The following is a 27833-nucleotide window of genomic DNA, read 5'->3' on the forward strand; positions in this document are numbered from 1 at the left end:
TTTACATAGTATGTAGATAAACTTTTCAATTTACATGACATCCTTGCCTTATCTTTTGTTATGGCTGGCAACGTGACATTCTTGCTCACAGTAGCCACTGACTAGCCAGTAAGCTTGCAAACTAGTCAACAATGCAAGCAAATTTTCTTCTAAAACATATTAGCTACACTCTTGAATTGTCAGGTTTCAGGTAAGACCCAAATGCAGACTGTGTTGAAGCAACAAAGTTTATTACAGCAACAGGGCAGGCAAAAGACAGGTCAAGGCAGGCAGGGGTCGATAATCCAGAGTAGTGGGCAACGGTACAGGATGGCAGGCAGGCTTAGGGGCAGGCAGAGAGGTCAGACAGGCGGGCTCAGAGTCAGGACAGGCAAGGGTCAAAACCTGGAGGGCAAGAAACCGAGAGACTAGGGAAAAACAGTAGCTGAGACAAAACGCTGGTTGACTCGACAAACAAGAAGATGGGCTGTGAGACATGGGTTTACATCTAGACACATGAAAAGTAGGAAGTATATGGAGAGTATGGGGCAACGGAGGACGAACAGCAAGGGGCTAATGATCTTGAAGAAAGGAGAAAGGTCTTGGTTTCTGGGGGTGTAGCCGCGGGGCTATAGCGGCGTGCCAGCGCATCCGGCTTAACATCCTTGGGTACCGGTCGGTGTTGCGGAAGCGAAGTGGCCCGGGCCTTACTGGACGTCCTGGTACTCTGTGGGAATGGCGGAGAGGTTCGGGACAATTTCCAAGCCCCCAGGAAGACGTCCCGGGGCAGGCAGAGCTGATTTCAGGCAATGAGTGTGGCAGAATGGGCTCCAGCCCACAATGGCACCAGTAGACCAGTCAATCGAGGGATTGTGTCGCTGTAGCCAAGAGAATCCCAATACCACAGGAACCTGCGGAGACTCAATTAGCAGGAATTGGATCATCTCGCTGTGGTTCCCCGACACTCGTAGATTGAAATGGTGGTATGGTGGGTGACCCGGCCTATAGAGCACCCATCCAGCGCTCTAACATTCATAGGAATGGAGAGGGGTTGAGTGGGGATGCCCAGCTCGGACGCCAGGGTAACGTCCATGAGACTCACATCTGCCCCCGACTTGATGAGTATCTGGAGAGACTTGGACTGGTTGCCCCACAGGAGTGTGCCATGGAGAGGGGGGCGAGTAGGGGAAGAAGCAAAATTGTCCTTAAGACCCACCAGAGTACTCATTCCAAGAAATGAGCTAGGTCTCTTGGAGGACCTCAGGTAAGCTCGGGTCCTCTTGGGGGCGTAGACGCCGGGGACTTCCAGAGTTCATCAGATGTAAGGTGGGATCCTTGAGTGAGCGATTGGGACCTCAATCAGACCTCTTCTCCCTTCTACGTTCCCGTAGCCGTCCATTGATCTGGATGGTTATAGCTATGAGTGAGTCGAGATCCATCAGTAGTTCCCGGGCTGCAAGCTCGTCCTTTACTTCCTCCGATAATTCATGCAGGAATGTGTCAAACAACGCTTCTGGGTTGCAGGCACCCTCCGCTGCTAGCGTGCGGAAATCCACTGTATAGTCTGCCACACTGAGGGTGCCCTGCTGAAGCTGGAGTAACTTCCGGGAAGCTTCTCTCCCGGACACCAGAGCCTTGTAAACTTTTCTCACCTCCGTCACGAATACCTCCAGACAGAGGCAGACGGCGGAGTGTTGCTCCCACACTGCCGTGGCCCAGGCGAGTGCCCTCCCGGATATCAGCGTAATGATGTACGCTATCCTCAGGTGGTTCGAGGGGAATGAAGAAGGCTGCAGCTTGAAAACGAGGGAGCACTGGGAGAGAAAGGCCCGGCAGGTTCTGGAAACAAGGACAGGTGAAACAGATCAGGGTGTGACATGAATAATTCAACCAAACTATATTCTACTCTTGAATAATGTAACAACTCAGAAGCATGTACGGTTTCACAAAGATGGTGCCGGAGATGATGGCTGCCGTCTAATCGGCTCTTAACCAACCATGCTTTTTTGTTAGTTTTTTTGCATTGTTCATAACTTGTTTCGTACATAATGTTGCTGCTACCGTCTCTTATGACTGAAAAGAGCTTCTGGACATCAGAACTGCGATTACTCACCTTAGATTAGACTAAGAGTTTTTCTTCAATGAGTCGGACGGGGGAGATATACTACAGACCAGGCCCAGATCAGGGTGCCTTGTGAGGATCAGTGGCTAATCTGCCTTTGCCTTCCGTCCGGCTCGCTGGAAAATAAATGGGACAAACAGAAAGCACGTATATCCTACCAACGGGACATTAAAAACGGTATTATCTTATGTTCCACCGAGTCGTGGCTGGTTTATACACTCTATCGGCAGAATAGAACAGCAGCCTCTGGTAAGACATGGGCCGGGGGCCTATGTATATATGTAAACAACAGCTGGTGCACGATAACTAAGGAAGACTCAAGGTTTTTCTCGCCTGAGGTAGAGTAGACCACACTATCTACCTAGAGAGTTTTCATCTGTATTTTTCGTAGCTGTCTACATACCACCACCACAGACCAATGCTGGCAGTAAAACCGGACTCAACGAGCTGCAAACTGCCATAAGCAAACAGGAAAATGCTCATCCAGAGGCGGCACTCCTAGTGGCCGGGGACTTTATTGCAGGAAAACTTAACTCAGTTTTAAATAATTTTTACAAGCATGTTAAATGTGCAACTAGAGGGGAAAAAATTCTAGACCACCATTACTCCACAGACAGAGACGCATACAAAGCTCTCCCTCGCCCTGCAAATCTGACCATAATTCTATCCTCCTGATTCCTGCTTACAAGCAAAAATTAAAGCAGGAAACACTAGTGACTTGGTCTATAAAAAAGCGGTCAGATGAAGCAGATGCTAAACTACAGGACTGTTTTGTTAGCACAGACTGGAATATGTTCTGGGATTCTTCCGATGGCATTGAGGAGTACACCACATCAGTCACTGGCTTCATCAATAAGTGCATTGAGGACGTCGTCCCCACAGTGACTGTACGTACATACCCCAACCAAAAGCCATGGATTACAGGTAGAGCTGCTGCTTTCAAGGAGTGGGATTCTAACCCGGAAGCTTATAAGAAATCCCACTATGCCCCCCGACGAACCATCAAATAAAGCATCAATACAGGACTAAGATCGAATTGTACTACACCGGCTCCAACGCTCGTCGGTTGTGGCAGGGCTTGCAAACTATTATGGACTACAAATGGAAGCACAGTCGAGAGCTGCCCAGTGACACGAGCCTACCAGACGAGTTAAAAAACGTATATGCTCGCTTCAAGGCAAGTAACACTGAAACATGCATGAGAGCATTAGCTGTTCCGGACGACTGTGTGATCACGCTATCCGCAGCCGATGTGAGTAAGACCTTTAAACATGTCAACATTCACAAGGCCGCAGGGCCAGACGGATTACGAGGACGTGTACTCCGAGCATGCGCTGACCAACTGGCAAGTGTCTTCACTGACATTTTCAACCTCTCCCTGTCTGAGTCTGTAATGCCAACATGTTTCAAGCAGACCACCATAGTCCCTGTGCCCAAGAACACTAAGGTAACCTGCATAAATGACTACCGACCCATAGCACTCACATCTGCAGCCATGAAATGCTTTGAAAGGCTTTGGCTCACATCAACAGCATTATCCCAGAAACCCTAGACCCACTCCAATTTTCATACCGCCCCAACAGATCCACAGATGATGCAATCTCTATTGCACTCCACACTGCCCTTTCACACCTGGACAAAAGGAACACCAATGTGAAAATGCTATTCATTGACTACAGCTCAGCGTTCAACACCATAGTGCTCTCAAAGCTCATCACTAAGCTAAGGACCCTGGGACTCAACACCTCCCTCTGCAACTGGATCCTGGACTTCCTGACGGGTGGTAAGGGTAGGTAACAACACATCCGCCACGCTGATCTTCAACACGGGGGCCCCTCAGGGGTACATTCTCAGTCCCCTCTTGTACTCCCTGTTCACTCATGACTGCACGGCCAGGCACGACTCCAACACCATTATTAAGTTTGATGATGACACAACAGTGGTAGGCCTGATCACCGACAACAATGAGACAGCCTATAGGGAGGAGTTTAGTAACCTGGCCGTGTAGTGCCAGGACAACAACCTCTTCCCCAACGTCATCAAGACAAAGGAGATGATTGTGGACTACAGGAAAAGGAGGACTGAGCACGCCCCTATTCTCATCGACAGTGCTGTAGTAGAGCAGGTTGAAAGCTTCAAGTTCCTTGGCGTCCACATCACCAACAAACTAACATGGTCCAAGCACACCAAGACAGTCGTGAAAAGGGCACGACAAAACCTATTCCCCCTTAGGAGACTGAAAAGATTTGGCATGGGTCCTCAGATCGTCAAAAGGTTTTACAGCTGCACCATCGAGAGCATCCTGACCGGTGCATCACTGCCTGGTATTGCAACTGCTCGACCTCCGACCGCAAGGCACTACAAAGGGTGGTGCGTATGGCCCTGTACATCACCGGGCGATGTCAGAGGAAGGCCCCAAAAATTGTCAAAGACTCCAGCCACCCTAGTCATAGACTTTTCTCTCTGCTACCACACAGCAAGCGGTACCGGAGCACCAGGTCTAGGTCAAAGAGGCTTCTAAACAGCTCCTACCCCAAGACATAAGACTCCTGAAAAGCTAGTCAATGGCTACCCAGACTTTTTGCATTGCCCCCCCCTTCTATGTTGCTGCTACTCTCTGTTATTATCTATGCATAGTCACTTTAATAACTCTACCTACATGTACTTATTACCTCAATTACCTTGACACCGGTGCCCCCATACATTGACTCTGTACCGGCACCCCCTGTATGTAGCCCCACTATTGTTATTTACTGCTGCTCTTAAATTATATTTTATTCTAATCTTTCTTTTCTATTTTAGGTATATTTCTTAAAACTGCATTGTTTGTCAAGGGCTTGTAAGTAAGCATTTCACTGTAAGGTCTACACCTTTGATTTGATTTTCTCATTCATACACACATTAAATGTAGCTTGCAAAATAATAACACAGCTAGCTAGCTATGCTACATTAACATTAACGTTTATTCCTCTCATACGAATAGAAAAGTACCTTTTCAGCGTATTAAAGTTACCTAATTTGATCAATATTATGGATGTTATGATGAGGTAAAAGCAAAATTGCGATTGAAAATGTTGATAATTTGCTGATAAGTTGATCAACTTCTTGTTGCATGCTTCTTGCCTGGATGATGGCTCAGGGCAGCATGAGCTTATCTTAAAGACAATTTTCAGAATGTAACAGGTGAAAACTCAATAAAACAAGTCTAAAATATTTAGACAGAAAGTCGTTTTCATTTGAAGTTAAAGCATACTGTTAGCTAGCTAGCTAACGTTAACTGGCTGGCTTGCTAGCTAACGTTACGTGTATGATCTTATTATTCGTATCTCAGAGCCATTTGCTTTGCTAGTTATAGCCTTATGTTCGTTAGCTAACATTGAACCTGGTTGCTTAGTTACCTTTGGATTCATACAGGGTCGTAACGTCATGAGTTGGGATTAAGGTTCATTGTTTACCTAGCTAACTAGCTACAGTTGAAGTCAGAAGTTTACATACACCTTAGCCAAATACATTTAAACTCAGTTTTTCACAATTCCTGATATTTAATCCTAGTAAAAATTCCCTGTCTTAGGTCAGTTAGTATCACCACTTTATTTTAAGAATGTGAAATGTCAGAATAATAGTTGAGAGAATGATTTATTTCAGCTTTTATTTCTTTCATCACAATCCCAGTGGGTCAGAAGTTTACATACACTCAATTGGTATGTGGTAGCATTGCCTTTAAATTGTTTAACTTGGGTCTGTCACGATCATCGTAAGAACATTCAGACCAAAGCTCAGCGTGAAATCAGTTTGACATTTTATTTGAAGTGAACCGCACAAAGAAAACAATAAAGAACAAACGAAACGTGACATTCTGGAGTGCTCACAGGCAACTACACAAAACAAAACAAGATCCCACAAAACACAGTGGGGAAATGGCTGCCAAAATATGATCCCCAATCAGAGACAACGATAAACGGTTGCCTCTGATTGGGAACCATACCAGGCCAACATAGAAATAAAACAACCTAGATTACCCACCCTAGTCACACCCCGACCTAACAAACATAGAGAATAAAAGGCTCTCTATGTTCAGGACGTGACAGGGTCAAACATTTCGGTTAGCCTTCCACAAGCTTCCCACAATAAGTTGGATGAATTTTGGCCCATTCCTCCTGACAGAGCTGGTGTAACTGAGTCAGGTTTGTAGGCCCCCTTGCTCGCACACGCTTTTTCAGTTCTGCCCACAAATTGTCTATAGGATTGAGGTCAAGGCTTTGTGATGGCCACTCCAATACCTTGACTTTGTTGCCCTTAAGCCATTTTGTCACATCTTTGGAAGTATGCTTGGGGTCATTGTCCATTTGGAAGACCCATTTGTGACCAAGCTATAACTTCCTGACTGATGTCTTGAGATGTTGCTTCAATATATCCACATAATTTTCCTACCTCATGATGCCATCTATTTTGTGAAGTGCACCAGTCCTTCCTGCAGCAAAGCACCCCCACAACATGATGCTGCCACCCCCGTGCTTCACGGTTGGGATGGTGTTCTTCAGCTTGCAAGCGTCCCCCTTTTTCCTCCAAACCTAACGATGGTCATTATGGTCAAACAGTTCTATCTTTGTCCCCATGTGCAGTTGCAAACCTTAGTCTGGCTTTTTTATGGCGGTTTTGGAGCAGTGGCTTCTTCCTTGCTGAGCGGCCTTTCAGGTTATGTCGATATAGGACTCGTTTTACTGTGGATATAGATACTTTTGTACCTGTTTCCTCCAGCATCTTCACAAGTTCCTTAGCTGTTGTTCTGGGATTGATTTGCACTTTTCACACCAAAGTACGTTCATCTAGGAGACACAACGCATCTCATTCCTGAGCGGTATGACGGCTGCGTGGTCCCATGGTGTTTATACTTGCGTACTGTTGTTTGTACAGATGAACTTGGTACCTTCAGGTGTTTGGAAATTGCTCCCGAGGATGAACCAGACTTGTAGAGGTCTACAAAATTTTTTTTCTGAGGTATTGGCTGATTTATTTTAATTTTCCCATGATGTCAAGGAAAGAGGCACTGAGTTTGAAGGTAGGCCTTGAAATACATCCACAGGTACGCCTCCAATTGACTCAAATGATGTCAATTAGCCTATCAGAAGCTTCTAAAGCCATGACATCCTTTTCTGGAATTTTCCAAGCTGTTTAAAGGCACAGTCAACTTAGTGTATGTAAACTTCTGACCCACTGGAATTGTGATACAATGAATTATAAGTGAAATGATCTGTCTGTAAACAATTGTTGGAAAAATGACTTGATTCATGCACAAAGTAGATGTCCTAACCGACTTGCTAAAACTTCAGTTTGTTAACAAGAAATTTGTGGAGTGTTTGAAAAACAACTTTTAATGACTCCAACATAAGTGTATGAAAACTTCCAACTTCAACTGTACATGTCTTAACAAAAGATTGCACTATGCAAGTAACCATTTCAATAGAATGTCACTGTGACAACTGTTGATAGACGTAGCTGGTAAATTGGCTCTGGCTATCTACTCTGATTTCAGAGCGCTCTCATCTGAGTGTGAGTGCAGAATAACTGAAGAATTTACGAATGTTCAACACTCATTGAATATGGCCGGTGTCAGTAAACGTTGGCAAAAAAATGTAAATTGTTGCCAGCAGCAGAGTTGCAGTCACCAACGCTCTGGATAAAATAAAAACAGCCTAACCAGCTCTGCTAGGGCGAGTAAAATGGTCAAAGTGAAATGTTCTCTCATTTGTGTCTGGAAGTAGCTAGCAAGCTAGCCAACGTTAGCCAGTTAGCTTAGGTGCTTGACTGCTGTTAGGACAGAACACTCTGCTCAACCCATAAAGAGATGGGTGGAGCTAAAGCTTAAGAGGGTGTGAACAATGCTGAATGGGTGTAGACAAAGAAGAGCTCTCCAGTATGTACAAAAACATTCAAATGCCATTTTCTCAAAAGTGAGGTTACAAGTTTATCAACTTTCAAAGCAGAATTACTTTCCCATTGTTCCTCAAATGCAGTGTATGATATATCATTGTGTAGCTATGTCTCTGCTTTCATCCAATGTAAAAAAACACAATTTCAAATTTTGCAATGTAAGACCGATTCAAGGTGGTCGTTCACACGTCTATACATTTCAGCTGTTTCAGAAACATTGCTCTGCTATTAGTATTTTTACTGTATGAATGTTGGGCTCAGCAAGACAATTCTGTTTACACTGGCCATCTTAGAGCGGGGCAACTGTCCGGCATTACAGTAATGTCTCTCGAGAATTGATACCTTTCGAGAATCTCTCAAAACACTCTGGATTTTCAAGTATTGTGGAGGCAGCACAACGCTATGGATAGGCTTGTCATCGGCAGAGACCGATAAAAATACATATGAAATTAGCAAAGCCCAGGTAAAAGGTTCGTCTTCTGAATACCTAACCCTGGGATAGAGTTTTTTTTTTCAGCTGGACAATTACACAAATTTGTAAGCCAAAGACACACCAGAATGGCTTTCCAAAAGGTGTAATTGCTGCCAAAGGTGCTTCTACCAAGTATTAACTCTGAGGTGTGAAGTCATACACAATCAAGACAACTTCATTTTTAGATTTTTTATTAATACATATTTTTTATATAATGTTTCTTTCACTTTGAACATGTGGTGTAGGTTGTGTAGATAAGTAGGGAAACAGTCTAATTATATCCCTTTTTAGATTTCAGCCAGCAAAATGTGAAAACTGTGCAAGAGGTGTTATTCCACTAGGCACTATTTTGTAGAATGGATATGATTGTCTGTTGTGAAGGGAATTGAGTCAGTTATAACTATAACATTTAGATTTGCAACATTAATGACCATATCACCTCAAATTTACTCAATTATTTGATGTTTCTTCGAAGTGATATGTATACAAAACGTGAAACATTCACAACCATTGTTCTATGGTAAGCAGTGGCAAACGATAGTTGAAGTAGGCAATGGGTATTTAAACGAATCAGAAAGAAGGATGACTAAATAAAAAATTAATGTGAATCTAAAAATAGTGAACTTGTCTTTTAAAATAGCATTCCACAGGGCCTGAAGCTATAGTGACCTCTTTAATTATGAAAGAGAGTAGTAATGTAAACACACGGTTGAACATGAGAGCTACATGCAGGGTCTCGTTGTAAACATTTTACACAGCATTTCTTCACATTTCAATGGCCAAAAGCATTGCCCTGTGCATTTGCTGTTGAAGTTTGTATTTTGACACATGGTGTTACAATGTAGTTCTCCAAAGACGGACATGTCTGAAAGTTGATTTGATTAAAAGGCTAGCGACCCTCTCTCTCTCTGTCTGTCTATTTTTTGACAATCCCACAATCCCAAGTTAGTGGACAGCTTTAGATAATTGGGTGCTGGCCAGTTCTCAAGAGAGTTGTCACTCAACTTGCCTCTCACTCCCTCCTGCCACAGCTGGAGGTGGCATAATGCTATGCCCTCCTCTTCCCCCCAACATTCTCTTTGCATGCCACTGTACCCACACACGTTTCTCCTGCCACCAGAGAGTTTCTGACAGCGCCACACTCGAGTAACACCACACGTTTCACCTTGCTTACTGGACCACACCCACCCCGGAAGAGCCCCTATATCAGTTTTAAATGGCGCCCTTGTGTTTGTGTCTCTTACACAATGGGGCGAGGGGAGAGGTGGCGGTGCTGGTGGAGGGGATTGCCTGCCAGCTCTGATTACAGGCCGTGATGCATGGGGCTGGGGGTGTTTTTGTCCTGTCACCCACTCAGAGCAGAGGAACAGGTGCTATTTAAAGCCACTGCTTTGTCCCACTCCCCTCCGCCTCGCCTCAGGGGCTCAGTGGCCACACACAGCACCAGCACTGCACTCTCTGCATCCGTACAGTCCGTCTGTCCTGTCTGTCCGTTTGACGACACTGCTTCGGGTGGCAAACCTATACTGTCTCTGACCGGGGTGGGCACTGGCAGTGCTGCCTGGGCATGTTTGGCACACACAAAAGCAGCCTGAGCGAGGTGCGGGGTGGGCACGGGCATGGAGGGGCCGGACGTCGTATGAGCCGCCAACAGAGTGTCCCTGACCACCAGATGACCAAGCCGGGTGGCAATGGAGCTGGCAGCGGTGGTGGCGTCAGTAGTGGCGGGCAGGGGCCTCCTGTAGCCAGCATGAGACGGAGCAGCAGCGTTAGCAGCGGCGGAGGCAACACCGGCAACTCTGGCACGGGTAAGATGCTGTCCTTGTCGTCGATGAGCGAGAGCGTGCGCAGTGGCCTTAGCTGCTTCCTGTCGGAGCAAGTTCTGGATAATGAGGAGCGGCAGCAGCGCAGTGACCAGCTGGCCGAGATGCAGCGGCTGAGGGAAGTACGTGCCGCTGCCCAGCTCAAGAACCTGGAGGACTTTCTGAAGATGAACGCTGTGTCCCTGCGGGAGTGTGTGTCCTACACCACCGGGATGAGGTACAGGTAAGGGCTAAGTGGGAAGTGGGATGGGAGGCTGGCATGAGCCACAGGTTAGCGATGAGGTAGAGATGAGGTACAGTCCTAACACATCTTTAGTAAACCAGCACCTAAGGAAATACGATCTATTTAGCTCTCCTCAACTGGGCTAAAGGCCTTGGGCAGGCATAATATTGAGGTTGAAGTTCTTAAAGGTTTGGCAAGATAAGGGCTAAAGTTTAGCAATGAGATTGGGATGAGTTTCAGGTAAAAGGGTGGAGATTATCCTCAACCTCAAGCCAGGCCCAAGGTATGAGATCAGAATGGTAGATTGTTCTACTGTCCATAGCAAGGCCTACTGTCCATAACGTATACAGCCTGAGAGAGAAGACAGAGGGAATCAGCCACACACTGCTGATATGACGGCAATCTCAAGGAACTATTTATCAGAATGAAAGGTGGCAGTTTGCTGTGAAGGTATAATGAGTCCATTATCTCTACAGTTTGCATCCATAAATAGCCAATGGGAAGGATTATCGTGCCTGATAGCAGTAGGTCTTTATTGGAGTGTGAGCACACCGGGGTGCGGCCCGGGCTCAGCTTTTAGTCTGTTCCCCTGGATTAGAGGATTCTCTCCTGTTAAGCCTTAGGGACAGCTCTGCCATTGACAAACAACTAAATGGCCAAAACCAAGTCATTTTAAAAAATGTGATGACGTTGAATCAATGTGGAAAACTGATTGGATTTGCAAAAAGTTAACGTAAAGGAATGGAGTCTCTTTTTCACCCAATTTACATGTGTCATCCCTAACTAGACATAGGGGAGTGTCAAAAAACATGTTGTTTTTTTACACGTTGTGTTATATTCCACTTAAATCCAATTTACAATTCTGTAAATGACTAGGAAAGACATGTAGAAAAACAATAGCCCTTTATTCAATTCATACATTGCTCTACATACAGAATCTTACATTAAACAAATTTTGTACATGCTAAATATCATTCTTGAAAAACCTCAAACAAGTTATTTATTATGTCAGTCAGTTAGATATGCAGTCCAGAGAGACCAACTCAGAATGTTGTACCTGTGATACAGGAGAACAGACTGAAGTTGGATAGGATATGATAAGTTGCTAACCCAGTACAGCTTGAAGAGTTTGTCAATTGCTCAGGTTAGGCCCTCATCCTCCAGGTGGATGGCAATGTTGTCATTCCTCGCAATGTTCAAATACTGGCGGGCTGCTCTGTTCAGAAGGCCAAGGCACACCGCACAGAGAAGGGATGCTAGTTCCAGGCTGGAAACCAAACAAACACAAAATCTCTTTACAATAAAACATGACGAGAACTAAAAAGTTACTTTGGTTAACATTAGCCAACTGCTAGCTTAGATACAGAACCTTACAAGTTCTAGGAGAACTTACCTCAGATGCCAACAATGATGACACATGCAGCTCTGTTACCCGTCATGTTGCTAGCTAGCTACCAAACTGTCTAGATAAATTCCAGTACCTTCAGAAAATTATTAATTCAAGTTATTAAAATACATTTAGTGGGACGCCTCAGAAATGTATACTTATTTAGAGAATTAACCAAGCATTGAATAGTTTACAGCATATTGAATATATTAGGCTATTATCATGGAAACATAATTCAATATTGTACATAATATTAGCAAACAGTTAAACAATAATGTATGTTGATGCTAATATTATATACAATATCTAATTATGTTCAAGTATTCATGACATTACCCTGAAGAAGACACAGTGATGCCGCAACATTGGTGTATATATATATATATATATATATATATATATATATAGATATATATATATATAGATATATATATATAGATATATATATATATATATATATTGAGTGTGCGACTCTATTTATTTTTATAGCTTACAGTGCATTATGGAGGAAAACAGGTTCAAATTCACTGAGACACTTAATATTTGTATAAAACAGGGCTAAAATGTTAGCCTTATCAAATGTACACCTTATTCTTATAAAGAGTGCATTTACCTTGTTCTTGTTTCTTATTCCTCCTGCTAGCTGGCTCACTCCAGGCTGTCAGTTGAACTTCCCATAGTGTGCTGCGTGTGGGTCACAGTGTGGGATCGTGGCCTAGATGCACAATGACGTCGGATCTGCAATGTGATTGGTCAATAATCAAGCACATTTAGCGTGTGTTGTATGGTTTTCAGCTTTTAACACATTAATTGCAGGAAGTGACACAAAATGTGTCAGAGTAGACATTACACATAAATTGTGTTGTTCAACAACACGTTTTATATGAGTGTATACACTGGCAATGGTTACCATTCTTTACCTGACAGCGGACACCAGGTTTGGGGTCAATTCGGAATTTCTGAGTTTAATTAAATTCAAACAATGTATTTGAATTGAATTTGAATTGGCCACACCTCACAGGAAGCAGAATTAGAATTTTATTTGAATTGAAACAAGTTGAATTGAATTCAAACCAATTCAACTGAGACGTGAACATCTCGTTAATTTGACAAATATTTCATCAAAATATATTAATGCAAAGAATACACATACCATTTCGAATATTAGTTTGATTACAACTCAAAGATGTCAAACAGTATTTGTCTTTGTCATGAGGTGTTACAGATGTCGGGTCTTAATATGACCAATTTTGTCACAGGAGGAAAATAATCTTGCGCAGGAGGATTTGAAAGGATATTTAATATTTAGAATCGCCGCCAGGGGGCAGCTGGGAGTTTGTAGGATATACAATAACTTAGACTGGAGGTCTACTGTGTGTCAGTTCAAGTAGCCTATGTAAGCTAAGTGCAGGCTACAGCGCGTCTCTTGTGAATTCTTATGTGGATTGTAATAAATTGACAATATTTGTAGGGGGTAGATATATTTTTTGTTAGGGTAAATCCATGTTTTTAGATGAATTATTTTATCATATGTTCAAGGCAAGCATTAGGTAAAATGTATTTATGTTTATCTCAGCACCAGCAGCTGCTGACAACGGCACACATATGCTAGCGTTGGCATGGGTTTGAATCCGACCCATTTCTGACCTTAGAATTTTTGGAGGAACTAGTACTTTTCTACTTACACTCTTTGGGCTGTACTTGTACTCTTACTCAAGTCATTTCTGAGGATTTTTTTGTTCTTTGGTTCTCAGCCAGACACAATCTAAGGTAAGTTGCACTTTAATTACCTTCTGCCTTTGTATTGTTATATATTTCTGGAGTAAGATAAGTATTTCTAAAATATAATTCTGCTGTTGAAATTGTGTTTTGAGGAGTGCAAATCAAATGACTAGTTAGCTAGCGTTGGCTAACCCAGAATCGGAGAAAAAGTTTAATATCCGTTTTTTAGCTCCCCATATGATCTCTGTTTGTCTAGCCACCTTGTCATTGGCATAAAGAGTGAACAGATTAATTAGATGTGTGTGGCAATAGCTAGTTACCTATAGGTTGCCACTAAATAAACTGGCTAAGCTAGCTAGCTACCGTAGCTGCAGTGTCAACCATAATCTAGCTAACGTTAGCTAGCTACAACGGGTCAGTCCACCGCAGCATTCTCCCATGCATTGCTCTCTTTCACTCTCTCTCTCTCTGTGTGTGTGTGTGTCACTCTGTTTTTATGGGTCTATAAGCACCTCTGTCAGTGTATCATCTTAGTAAACTTTTTTGTGCCATATACAAGAAATTATGTTTTTTTTTTGTCTTTTTATTGACAGCTTGTAAAGGCACAACCAAGGGGGAGGAGAATAGAATAGAAAATACCCTTCAAAGTGGAAAGGAAAGAGAAGGAGGGTGAAGGGTAAATCCGGTTTTGTCTAGAAAGGACACAGCTTTTGTCAAAAATGTACTTTTCGTAACCGGTTAGTAGAATTAACATAGCAGGTTAGGAGGAGTATGTTAAGGTTAGGAAAAGGATTAGGTTTAGCTAGAATGCAAAAAATAAAAATGTATTGACATTAATTTAATTCCATGGTAAAATGTGTCTGATTTGCATACAGTACCAGTCTAAAGTATGGACACACCTACTCATTCAAGGATTTGTCTTTATTTTTACTCTTTTCTACATTGTAGAATAATAGTGAAGACATAAACTATGAAATAACACATATGGAATCATGTAGTAACCAAAAAAAGTGTTAAACAAATCAAAATATATTTTAGATTTTAGATTCTTCAATGTAGCCACCCATTGCCTTGATGACAGCTTTGCACACTCTTGGCATTCACTCAACCAGCTTCACCTGGAATGCTTTTCCAACAGTCTTGAAGGAGTTGCCACATAAGCTGAGAACTTGTTGGCTGCTCTTCCTTCACTCTGCGGTCCAACTCACCCAAACCATCTCAATTGGGTTGAGTTCGGGTGATTGTGGTGGCCAGGTCATCTGATGCAGCACTCCACCACTCTCCTTCTTGGTCAAATAGCCCTTACATAGCCTGAAGGTGTGTTGGGTCATTGTCCTGTTGAAAAACAAATGATAGCCCCACTAAGCGCAAACCAGATGGGATGGAGTATCGCTGCAGAATTCTGTGGTAGCCGTGCGGTTAAGTGTGCCTTGAATTCAAATAAATCACTGACAGTGTCACCAGCAACGCAACCCCACACTATCACACCTCCTACTCCATGCTTCACGGTGGAAACCACACACTCTGCATCTCACGGTTGAAACTAAAAATGTCAAATTTGGACTAATCAGACCAAAGGACAGATTTCCACCTATCTAATGTTTATTGCTCGTGTTTCTTGGCCCAAGCAAGTCTCTTCTTCTTATTGGTGTCCTTTCATAGCGGTTTCATTGCAGCAATATGACTATGACATGACATGGCCAACTGACATTTACTCCTGAGGTACTGACCTGTTGCACCCTCGACAACTACTGTGATTATTATTATTTGACCATGCTGGTCATTTATGAACATTTGAACATCTTGGCCATGTTCTGTTATAATCTCCACCCGGTACAGCCAGAAGAGGACTGGCCACCCCTCATAACCTGGTTCCTCTAGGTTTCTTCCTAGGTTTTGGCCTTTCTAGGGAGTTTTTCCTAGCCACCGTGCTTCTACACCTGCATTGCTTGCTGTTTGGAGTTTTAGGCTGGGTTTCTGTACAGCACTTTGAGATATCAGCTGATGTAAGAAGGGCTATATAAATACATTTGATTTGATTTGATGAAGGCCTGATTCATGCCGTCTCCTCTGAACAGTTGATGTTGAGAAGTGTGTGTTACTTGAACTCTGTGAAGCTTTCATTTGGGCTGCAATTTCTGAGGCTGGTAACTCTAATGAACGTATCCTCTGCAGCAGAGGTAACTCTGGGTCTTCCTTTCCTGTGGTGGTCCTCATGAGAGCCAGTTTCATCAAAGTGCTTGATGGTTTTTGCGACTGCACTTGAAGAAACTTTCAAAGTTCTTGGAATTTTCCGTATTAACTGACCTTAATGTCTTAAAGTAATGATGGATTGTCATTTCTCTTTGCTTATTTGAGCTGTTCTTGCCATAATATGGACTTGGCCTTTTACCAAATAGGGCTATCTTCTGTAAACCACCCCTACCTTGTCACAACACAACTGATTGGCTCAAACGCATTAAGAAGGAAATTCCACATATTTAAATTTTAACAAGGTACACCTGTTAATTGAAATGTATTCCAGGTGACTACCTCATGAAGCTGGTTGAGAGAATGCCAAGAGTGTGCAAAGCTGTCATCAAGGCAATGGGTGGCTGCTTTGGTTACTACATGTTTCCATATTTATTATTTCATTGTTTTGATGTCTTCACTATTATTCTACAATCTAGAAAATAGTAAAAATAAAGAAACTCTTGAATGAGTTGGTGTGTCCAAACTTTACTGGTACTGTACTAGTAACATGATTGATAGTGAAATTTCGGTATTGATTGCTGTTTGACTTACATTTTTCACTCAGAATGAACAGGTAACATCATACTTGGTGTAAATCTTTTTAGTATGCTTTCACCATCACATGTACTTGAAATTATATCTTGAAATAAATTTGCAATAATGCTATTCAAATTGTAAAATTATTCCAATGTCTCGAGTACCATATACCTTTATGATATTGTGCACATTGATAGATATTAATTCAACATTGAATGACCGTCATTGAAACTGTACAGCCTATGGACTTTGTTTGATGTCAGTCTTCATTGAAGAGTACCTGTGCTGGGAGACATCTGCAAGATGGTGCTGGCAGGCTTTAATAATAAATGAATGTCAAATCCATTGCACTAAGTTGTTCTGTCACAGTTTACCATAAGGTGTAAAAACAAAATGTGTAGCTAGTACTTAAGTACTTTTCTGAGTGGATACTTTTTTACTCTTACTTGAGTAGTTTCTTTAGAAGGCAAATTTTAATTGAGTAAATTACAATCTAAGTAACAGTACTTTTATTTAGGTACGGATTTTCATTACTCTACCCACTTCCGCAAATTATACATAGCCTTACTATAAAACGTGGGCAAGCATCCACACTGGAGGCCTACAATCAACTGATGGCCCAAATCAATTTAACAATTTAGCCAGGGAAACACAAACAGTAGATTATTGGTTTTCACACCTTTCATTATGTGACTATTGATAGGCTAACAGGTAGCCTACAAAATGTAGCCTATTGGAATATAATTAAATAACAAGGGGCCTATTGCAACCATCGATGACACTAGATTATCGCCAACTGATGTCTCGTTAAACCATCAATATGCGCAAAATTCACCTGCGCAACTGATCTCAATTCCAACCATTGTTGGTCACATCATCACCGCTCCCTAAAAATTGATTTCGATGTTACCTTAGTCGCAGATCTGTAAATAATGACGAGATGCTCATTGCTCCACCCTAACAACGGTAGTCGTCCCAAAGGCAGGAATGCAGGCGACAAGCTTAGGCCTGCATATTAAGCCCATAGAAACACATTGGACTCATTCTGGACTTATTTTGGCGAGAGTGAGCCCTCTCGCTTCGCCTCTTCCTCTCTAACTTAGTGCTGCTTGCATCCAAAGTCTGTCAAGATATGTTGGTATTGTAATCGAAACAATTTAGTCCTTTTTGAACAGGCTAGAAATAAAGTATTTCCTCATTTACCACGACCAATCTGTAACAATTTATCCAACACTTCGTATGAATGGAAACTAATGTTGTACTTTTATAATTTTATTTATTTACTATTTATGTTATCCAAAAGTGCCTGGTATGGTCATTTCTTATTGAGATCGGGAGTAAAATAATCCTGGACTGTCCATATTTGAAATGTGTTAATACATCAAGTCAAATGGGAGATTGCGTTATTTGTACCAGAAGGGCTTGGGCCGGAATAGAACCCACACCGACACAGTATCATATTTACACTTTGTCGTCATTTTTGACAGAAGAATACATGTTTCTGTCTCATATCAATGCCACAAAGGCTTCTTTCTTACTGAGAAGTTGGTTTTTAGGGGAAGTTGCTCTTTAAATTCTACCTCCTTTGATTCAAATTCAATTCACATTCTGCTTCCTGTGAGGTGTGGCCAATTCAAATTATGCAGAAAAAAAATATTAACGCAACATCTAAAGTGTTGGTCCCATGTTTCATGAGCTGAAAAAAAAGATCCCAGAAATGTTCCATTCGCACAAAAAGCTTATTTCTCTCAAATGCTGTACACAAATTTGTTTACATCCCTGTTAGTGAGCATTTCTCCTTTGCCAAGATAGTCCAACCACCTGACAGGTGTGGCATATCAAGAAGCTGATTAAACAGCATGATCATTATGCAGTCCACTCTAAAATGTGCAGTTTTGTCACACAACACAATGCCACAGATGTCTCAAGTTTTGAGGGACCATGCAATTGGCATGCTGACTGCAGGAATGTCCACCAGAGCTGTTCCCAGAGAATTGAATGTTCATTTCTCTACCATAAACTGCCTCCAATGTCATTTTAGAGAATTTGGCAATACGTCCAAACGGACCAAAAAACGCAGAAGATGTGTAACCACACCAACCCAGAACCTCCACATCCAGCTTCTTCACCTGCGGGATTGCCTGAGACCAGCCACCCGGACAGGTGATGAAACTGAGGAGTATTTCTGTCTGTAATAAAGCACTTCAGTGGGGAAAACCTCATTCTGATTGGCTGGGCTTGGCTCCCCAGTGGGTGGGCCTGGCTCCCAAATGGGTGGGCCTATGCCCTCCCAGGCACACCCATGCCTGTGCTCCTGCCCAGTCTTGCGAAATCCATGGATTAGGGCCTAATGAATTTATTTCAATTGACTGATTTCCTTATTTGAACTGTAACACAGTCAAATCTTGAAATTGTTGCATTTTGCATTTTCAGTGAAAATTTTTATTCAAGAATTGAATTGGAATTAAAGAGGAAGCCGCAACTCAATTCAGAATAGACCCCAACCCTGGCAGACACCCTCATTATGTGGGAGGGTAAGACTGCGTACAGGACTATTATGTGAATTTACATGGCAATGTTTTGTTGAGTATAGACGGCACAGCATTGGAGCGTTGTATGGCATTATAGGATAGGATACAAATAAACCAAACCCACTGTGGAAATCAGGTGAACTTGCCTCAGTGCAGCTGAACTTGCTTCAGGGTGCGTTCCTCTGCCCACGCGTTGCTGATGCCTGCCAGATCTTACAATGCCTGGATAGGTAATTTAAGTATCATATAACCACATCATATGTTATAGAAATCTGTCAGTCGATTACACAGTCGATGACATGGAACGTAACCATTTGTTGATGCATGCAATGTCTGTGCATGGGAACACGACTTCAGAGTTTCATCCAGCATTCCCTTTAGAGTTACAACCTATCCAAGTTCACTTCCTACCACTTCCCCTTTGCCTTAACAGTTATATGTTTGGAGATCTGAAGATTCTGGACAGGTGTAAGCAGTGTAGTGGTGGAGCTTCCACAATATATTACTTTCACTGTGCACATCTGCAAATATGGATGGGTTTAGGGCCAAGGGGGAGGGAGCAAACTGGGACCGGCTGGAGTCACATAATCACCAGAGGTGTCAGCTGACCCTATTATGTTGTGAGCGTAAGATGACAAATGATCAAAAACCCATCATGTCAAGCGTTCATTAAAGCAGTGCTTCTCAATCCTGGTCGTGGGGACCCAAAGGGGTGCACATTTTTGTTTTTGCCCTAGCACTACACACCTGATTCAAATCATCAAAGCCTTTTGACGAGTTGATCATTTGAATCAGCTGTGTAGTGCTAGGGCAAAAACAAACATGTGCACCCCTTTGGGATCCCCAGGACCAGGATTGAGAACCAGTGCATTAAAGGAATGTACTCTGGGGACATCACAAGCAATGTAAACTACTTTCAGCTCTGTTCAAAATAAGAGATCAGTTACTTCGAGTGTCACTGTTCACAAGTCATTGTCGCCACACAATTGGTGATTGATCGAAAGACAGTTGCTGTTTTGACCTGAAGCCATGCAGAATAGACTCGAGGATATCACATGACTGTATGACACATGACATCCCATGATCCCCGTGACTCGTTGTCTTCTTCTGTGAGCAATCGCTTGAGTGTGACAGGTCATTGTGCTCTCGAGTTACTCAGGCCAAATTGCTTATGAAGATGGCTCTCTCTGACTGACTGGAGTTTGGCCTGGCCTGTGCGTAGCACACCTGGGTTCAAATACTACTTGAAATTATTTCAAATTATTTCGCTGTGCCTGATTCAGTTTGTCTGGTGCAATGGAACCAATGCAATAGTCACAAAATGACACACCCCGCCCATCTGGCACTCCAAGCAGGCTAAAGCAAATGCATAAAGTATGTAAAAGATTTCAAAAAGTATTTGAACCCAGGTCTGGTGAGTAGTTTGTTGGCCGTCCTCTGAAGTTTCCCCCCACTAAGCTATAATTACTTTCTGTTATCAACTCATCTGGGTGTAATTGGAGCTTTATCACAAGTGCTAAGTATATATCGAATGCTGTCATCGGCTCCACAATGATATGTATAATTGATGGCAGTCGTGCCTTTTTGTTTCTCCTTACTTGTGAAAGTGTGTCATGGGAAGATGCAGTTAAACTTTGTTATGTGAGTACTTTCCTTCACTAAATTTTCATTATGTATTTATTTACAAAGATGCTCTGGTTTTTCCTTTTCTTGAAAGTATGTTATTTACAGTCAGACAAAGCAAAGAATGGTCAAGTCTTGATCATTGTTTTTCCTCATAATTTTTCAATTTCTTAAGGTTTTACATTGATGGTTGTCCGATACAAAGCAGTGCTTACCAGGGCTGTGCACAGACCTTTCAGGGTCTCAAAATAAAAATGGCACCCACCGCTTGATGTTTTTTTTTACTTTTATAATTCATATCTTGAAATTCCTAACATAACAAATGCCTCTGTAGCGAAAATGTTTACATTTTTGAGCATAGGCCTATTCATTTCTGCAACAACACACTGACTCATCATCACATATTATAAGCAAGCTAGTTACAGTGTCTCCTAAACACATGATTGACATCGGGAAAAGTTCAGCTGATCATTGATGTTGATGATTGATGTAAATCTGCTAGTTAACTAGCTCAATTTCTTTTACTGATTGTGATTTATCTTTAATGCTCGTATCAAATAATAACTTCATAATACAACCCACCATTTCTAACTGATAATATATGGCTGGCTGGCCAGTAGCTTGTGCGGATATTTTAGTATGGTGGTTAGCTAAAGCAGGGTTTCCCAAACTCGGTCCTGGGCCCCCTGGCTGCACGTTTTGGTTTTTGCCCTAACACTACACAGCTGATTCAAATAATCAAAGCTTGATGATGAGTTGGTTATTTGAATCAGCTATGTATACCTTGAACTAGGGTGTAGACTACATGTGTTGCTGCTGCCCTGACACATGTGCAGCTCCCCACATCCTGCCTCTCTCTGCTGTGCGTATCAACCAACCAGACCAAATATTGATGACGTAGGCTAAATCAAGTGCTATCAAGTGTTAATAAAATGTTATGCTGCTGTGACTGTACTGATAATATTTAAACTAGGTAGCTAGCAGATATGGGCAGTATTTCTGTTACATGCATTTGAAATATGTATTTAAATTACTGCTGAGTATTTTGTAATTTTTATTACACTGGGCTGAATTACACTCCAATGATATTTCCGAGAGCTGTAAATTGTATTTTCAAAATACTTTTTGATATCATTTCTTTTAATAACGGTTCACCATTTTATGGTCCCCTTTCATCCTGCATTGGTATCAGAAGTCTGATGGCTAAATTAACTAGACTGAACAAAAATATAAGCGCAACATTCAACAATTTCTGAATTATAGTACCATCAGACTTCTGATATCAATGCAGGTTGAAAGGGGGCCACAAAATTGAAATACATTCATTGAAATAAATTAATTGGGCCCTAATCTATGGATTTCACTTGACTGAGAATACAGATATGCATCTGTTGGTCACAGATACCTTAAAAAAAAAGTAGGTGCGTGGATCAGAAAACCAGTCAGAATCTAATGTGACCACCATTTGCCTCATGCAGCACGACACATCTCCTTCGCCATAGAGTTGTCCCACTCCTCTTCAATGGGTGTGCGAAGTTGCTGGATATTGGCGGAAACTGGAACACGCTGTCGTAGACATCAATCCAGAGCATCCCAAACATGCTCAATGGGTGACATGTCTGGTGAGTATGCAGACCATGGAAGAACTGGGACATTTTCAGCTTCAAGGAATTGTGTACAGATCCTTGTGGCATGGGACCATGCATTATCATGCTGAAACATGAGGTGATAGCGGCGGATGAATGGCACGACAAAATGGGCCTCAGGATCTCGTCACCATATCTCTGTGCATTCAAATTTCCATCAATAAAATTCAATTGTGTTCATTTTCCGTAACTTATGCCTGCCCATACCATAACCCCAGCCCCACCATGGGGCAACAACTTGACATCAGCAAACCGCTCGCCCACACGATGCCATTGAATTTAATTCATTTTGGGTAACAGACATATACAACAAAATGTACAATGTGGGCCCAGAAGATATCCCTTGAAAGTATTAATTAAAATGCTTTTTTCCAAAGTGTCCATACACGCTGTCTGCTATCTGCCCGGTACATTTGAAACCGGAATTCGTTCATGAGAACACATTTCTCCAGCGTGTCAGTGGCCATCAAATGTGAGAATTTGCCCACTGAAGTTGGTTACAACGCCGAACTGCAGTCAGGTCAAGACCCTGGTGAGGACAATGAGCATGCAGATGCGCTTCCCTGAGACAGTTTCTGACAGTTTGTGCAGAAATTCTTCGGTTGTGCAAACCCACAGTTTCATCGCCTGTCCGAGTGGTTGGTCTCAGACGATCCCACAGGTGAAGAATCCAGATGTGGAGGTCCTGGGCTGGCGTGGTTACATGTGTTGCGAGGCCGGTTGGACGTACTGCCAAATTCTCAAACATTTTGTTGGAGTCGGCTCATGGTAGATAAATGAACATAATAATAATCTGGCAACAGCTCTGGTGGATATTCCTGCAGTCAGCATACCAATTGCACGTTCCCTCAACTTAAGACAACTGTGGCATTGTGTTGTGACTTTTATCATTATATTCTGCTCTATTTACTCTCAGATTCAAAAATGCTGTTTAGCATCAAACTAGACATCATGTAAAACTACAAATCTCTGCAAGCTCCTGCATGTCATGTTCAGCGGACACCTTTGCCAACAGGTATTGTGTCAATTTAAAACTTGCACAAGACAGTTCACAGAATTGTCCATTTAGAGAAATGTAGCCAATTTATTCATTATATCTCACAGGTCATCCCCGAAGCCAACACCTCCTTTGGCCGCCTTTCTTTCCTGTTCTCTGCTGCCAATGACTGGAACGAATTGCAAAAATCGCTGAAGTTGGAGACTTATATCTCCCCCACTAACTTTAAGCATCAGCTATCTGAGTAGCTTACCGATCGCTGGAGCTCTACACAGCCCATCTGTAAATAGCCCATCCAACTACCTACCTCATCCCCATATTGTTTTTATTTACTTTTTTTGCTCTTTTCACACCAGTATTTCTACTTGCACATCATCATCTGCACATCTATCACTCCAGTGTTAATTTGTTAAATTGTAATTACTTCGCTACTATGGCCTAGTTATTGCCTTACCTCCTTACGCCATTTGCACACACTGTATATAGACTTTTTCTAATGTGTTATTGACTGTACATTGTTTATTCCTGTGTAACTCTGTGTTGTTTGTGTCGCACTGCTTTGCTATATCTTGGCCAGGTCGCAGTTGTAAATGAGAACTTGTTCTCAACTGGCCTACCTGGTTAAATAAAGGTGGAATAAAAAAAATAAAAAATAAAAATGGTCATGCTGAAACAGGAAAGGGCCTTCCCCAAACTGTTGCCACAAAGTTGGAAGCACAGAATCATCTAGAATGTCATTGTATCCTGTAGCGTTAAGATTTCACATCACTGGAACTAAGAGGCCTAACCCGAACCATGGAAAACAGCCCCAAACCATTATTCCTCCTCCACCGAATTTTACAGTTGGCACTATGCATTGGAGCACATAGCGTTCTCCTGGCATCTGCCAAACCCAGATTCGTCCGTCGGACTTCCAGATGGTGAAGTATGATTCATCACTCCAGAGAACGCGTTTCCACTGCTCAAGAGTCCATGGCTGTGAGCTTGATTTTATACACCTGTCAGCAACGGTGTGGCAGAAATAGCCAAATCCACTAATTTGAAGGGGTGTCCACATACACTATATATACAGATGTATCAGAGCTCTTGCAGCATGAGAAAGACAATAGTTGAACTGTTTTGAACAAATTCATTTCTTCAAAACTTAAGGAGAAGCAGCAGGGAGAGTTATATTCTTTTCACTTTCACTTACAGTACTTAGCTAGTTAATGCAGCAAGCTAATTTAGCCTACTCCCGGCTCAAACAGAGAGGAATGCAATTTATGTAAGCTAGCTGGCTCAGGCTATCCAACACTGGAACTCTTTCGTTTTTTATTAACTTGCCACCGGGGCCCGCCCTTGTAATTGTACTGCATGATTGTAGTGGGTTTATTAGCACGTTAATGTTAGTTCTATTAGCTATGTTGACTATGACGTTAGCTAATATAGTGACAATGACATAGGCTGTGTGTAGTAGTTAGCAGCCACTCAATTAGCCAATGTCAGTTAAAGGCCCAATGCAGCCATTTTTATCTCAATATTAAATAATTTCTGGGTAACAATTAAATACTTAAAATAGCTTCTTAGCAAAGGGCCATTTCTCAAGCAATAATTTTGCTAGGACTATCTGGGAGGGGTCTAATTGGGGAGGGGAAAACTGAAAATGTGCTGTCATTGGCAGAGAGGTTTGGAACTCTCTTTCCTATTGGTCTATTAACTAATTGACCACATGGTGACCATGGTAGGCCAAAACTCCATCCCACAAAAAGAGGCTGAAATGGCAGGCAATCTTTTCAAACAGCTCTTACATTAAAAGGGCATTATCCAATTTCACAGTATTATTCCAACCATATTTGTTTTATTGTTAAATCAGTTGAGTTAGTCTAACCAGCTATCCACAGTAAACTTGTAGTAATCATTGCCGAATTACCGAACAGGCACGCAGGGCATGTGCCAAGGGGTCCTGACATCCAGTGGTCCCCCATTGATTTTGTTAGTCACTCTCACTCAGATATCATATTAACATGTAATAAGTCGTGGCAAAATGTGTAGAAATGCAGGAAATTCGCTGTGAAACTGCTAAACAAAATTGTACTGCTAAGCAAACATATTTGTTTACCTTTTGTTAATAAAATACTTTTTCTGCTAACAGATCCCTCTGTAAGTATTCAATTATAGTTTTTATTCCCGGTGCTGAGTTAATGTGAGTTAACGTGTAGCGGCTAATTGTATAGCTAATGGGCTATGTGTTTATAGATCGAGTTATAGCAACCAGTGTGATAATGGCTGGGGTCATTTTTGCAGTTCCCCAAACAGCATTTTACAGTTTTTAAATTGAAATTGTATAATCAGTTTAATATCGAATTATTAGTGCGCATGTAAACATACTCATTGAGAACTGGTCTGGCGTATTGCAATGGCACTGTAGTCCAGCAGATGGCAGCACATTTCCACTTATGTTCAGCTGCAAATGAATACACACATACAGTAGATTCATATTGAGTTCCATTGTTTCTTAGATTGAAACTGATGTCTTTAATAACTGATGTGGAAACATTCCACAGTTTTTTTTTTACCTGGAGTTGTAAACAGAGTTGTATTTGGGGGCTAACATGGGTATCTTTAGGCATCAGCTCAGTGCAGTGCTTTTACTTATCTAAAGTGTTAAAATTGTAGCATGATCTAAAGACAAGTACTCCTTCTAATGTTGCTCTATGCTTAGAAGTGATTTGAAATGACATACAGCACTGCAGCAAGAATTGTTTAACCAACTTTGGTGAGTTTTTAAAAAGGCTATGCACCAGCAACGTCTGCCCTACCGCCTATGACACTGATGACGAGTTATTATACAGTAACATCAAGATCCAGTTGGCCTTATTTTGTCCCAATGACTCATCATGTTGAACTTAACAATGCTGAAATCCATTATTCAACACTTGAAAAACTATTGAATTAAACGTTTCCATTGAATTTGAATAATAGTGATGATAATAATAGATTGCGTTTATTCAGTACTTTCTATAGGTGCTTTAGGCCAGCATTGTGAGTAGGTGGCAGTGATTCACCTCATCCGCTACTAATGTAATGTATGTTACTAGTCTATCTGCCTATCTACTTGTGTGTGTGTGTGTGTGTGCATGTAAACTCAGCAAAAAAAGGAACGTCCTCTAACTGTCGACTGTGTTTGTTAAATAAACTTAACATGTGTAAATATTTGTATGAACATAACAAGATTCAACAACTGAGACATAAACTGAACAAGTTCCACAGACATGTGACTAACAAAAATTGAATAATGTGTCCCTGAAAAAATGGGGGGTCAAAATCAAATGTAACAGTCAGTATCTGGTGTGGTCACCATCTGCATTAAGTAAGTACTGCAGTGCATCTCCTCCTCATGGACTGCACCAGATTTGCCAGTTCTTGCTGTGAGATGTTACCCCACTCTTCCACCAAGGCACCTGCAAGTTCCAGGACATTTCTGGGGGGAATGGCCCTAACCCTCACCCTCCAATCCAACAGGTCCCAGACGTGCTCAATGGGATTGAGATCCGGGCTCTTCGCTGGCCATGGCAGAACACTGACATTCCTGTCTTGCAGGAAATCACGCACAGAACGAGCAGTATGGCTGGTGGCATTGTAATGTTGGAGGGTCATGTCAGGATGAGCCTGCAGGAAGGGTACCACATGAGGGAGGAGGATGTCTTCCCTGTAACGAAAAAAGCATTGAGATTAACTGCAATGACAACAAGCTCAGTCCGATGATGCTGTGACACACCGCCCCAGACCATGATGGACCCTCCACCTCCAAATCAATCCCACTCCAGAGTACAGGCCTCGGTGTAAGGCTCATTCCTTCGACGATAAACGCAAATCCGACCATCACCCCTGGTCAGACAAAACTGTGACTCTTCAGTGGAGAGCACTTTTTGCCAGTCCTGTCTGGTCCAGCGACAGAGGCGACGTTGTTGCCGGTGATGTCTGGTGAGGACCTGCCTTACAACAGGCCTACAAGCCCTCAGTCCAGCCTCTCTCAGCCTATTGCGGACAGTCTGAGCACTGATGGAGGGATTGTGCATTCCTGGTGTAACTCGGGCAATTGTTGTTGCCATCCTGTACCTGTCCTGCAGGTGTGATGTTTGGATGTATCGATCCTGTGCAGGTGTTGTTACACGTGGTCTGCCACTGCGAGGACGATCAGCTGTCCGTCCTGTCTCCCTGTAGCACTGTCTTATGAGTCTCACAGTACGGACATTGCAATTTATTGCCCTGTCCACATCTGCAGTCCTCATGCCTCCTTGCAGCATGCCTAAGGCATGTTCACGTAGATGAGCAGGGACCCTGGGCATCTTTCTTTTAGTGTTTTTCTTGAGTCAGTTGAAAGGCCTCTTTAGTGTCCTAAGTTTTCATAACTGTGACCTTAATTGCCTACCGTCTGTAAGCTGTTAGTGTCTTAACGACCGTTCCACAGGTGCATGTTCATTCATTGTTTATGATTCATTGAACAGTGTTTAAACCCTTTACAATGAAGATCTGTGAAGTTATTTGGATTTTTACGAATTATCTTTGAAAGACAGGGTCCTGAAAAGGGGACGTTTCTCTTTTTGCTGAGTTTAGGTCCTCCTCTTT

General features: G+C 42.3%; 1 protein-coding gene across 3 annotated transcripts in view; it reads left to right on the forward strand.

Annotated features, from left to right (window-relative positions):
- LOC115166121 (voltage-gated potassium channel subunit beta-2) overlaps positions 1-27833 on the forward strand; it is a 99526-nt gene that overhangs the window by 21923 nt on the left and 49770 nt on the right. The window contains exon 1 of one of the 3 annotated variants that reach the window (XM_029719836.1): positions 9697-10550. The exons of 1 other annotated variant lie outside the window; for it this stretch is intronic. In XM_029719836.1, the coding sequence (XP_029575696.1) occupies positions 10072-10550 (479 nt within the window). In that variant the 5' untranslated portion in view covers positions 9697-10071. Of the gene's footprint in view, positions 1-9696; positions 10551-27833 lie in introns of those variants that run through there. One more of the 3 variants, XM_029719832.1, reaches the window with a different exon arrangement.

Source organism: Salmo trutta, chromosome 28, assembly GCF_901001165.1.
Source record: "Salmo trutta chromosome 28, fSalTru1.1, whole genome shotgun sequence".
NCBI lineage: Eukaryota > Metazoa > Chordata > Actinopteri > Salmoniformes > Salmonidae > Salmo > Salmo trutta.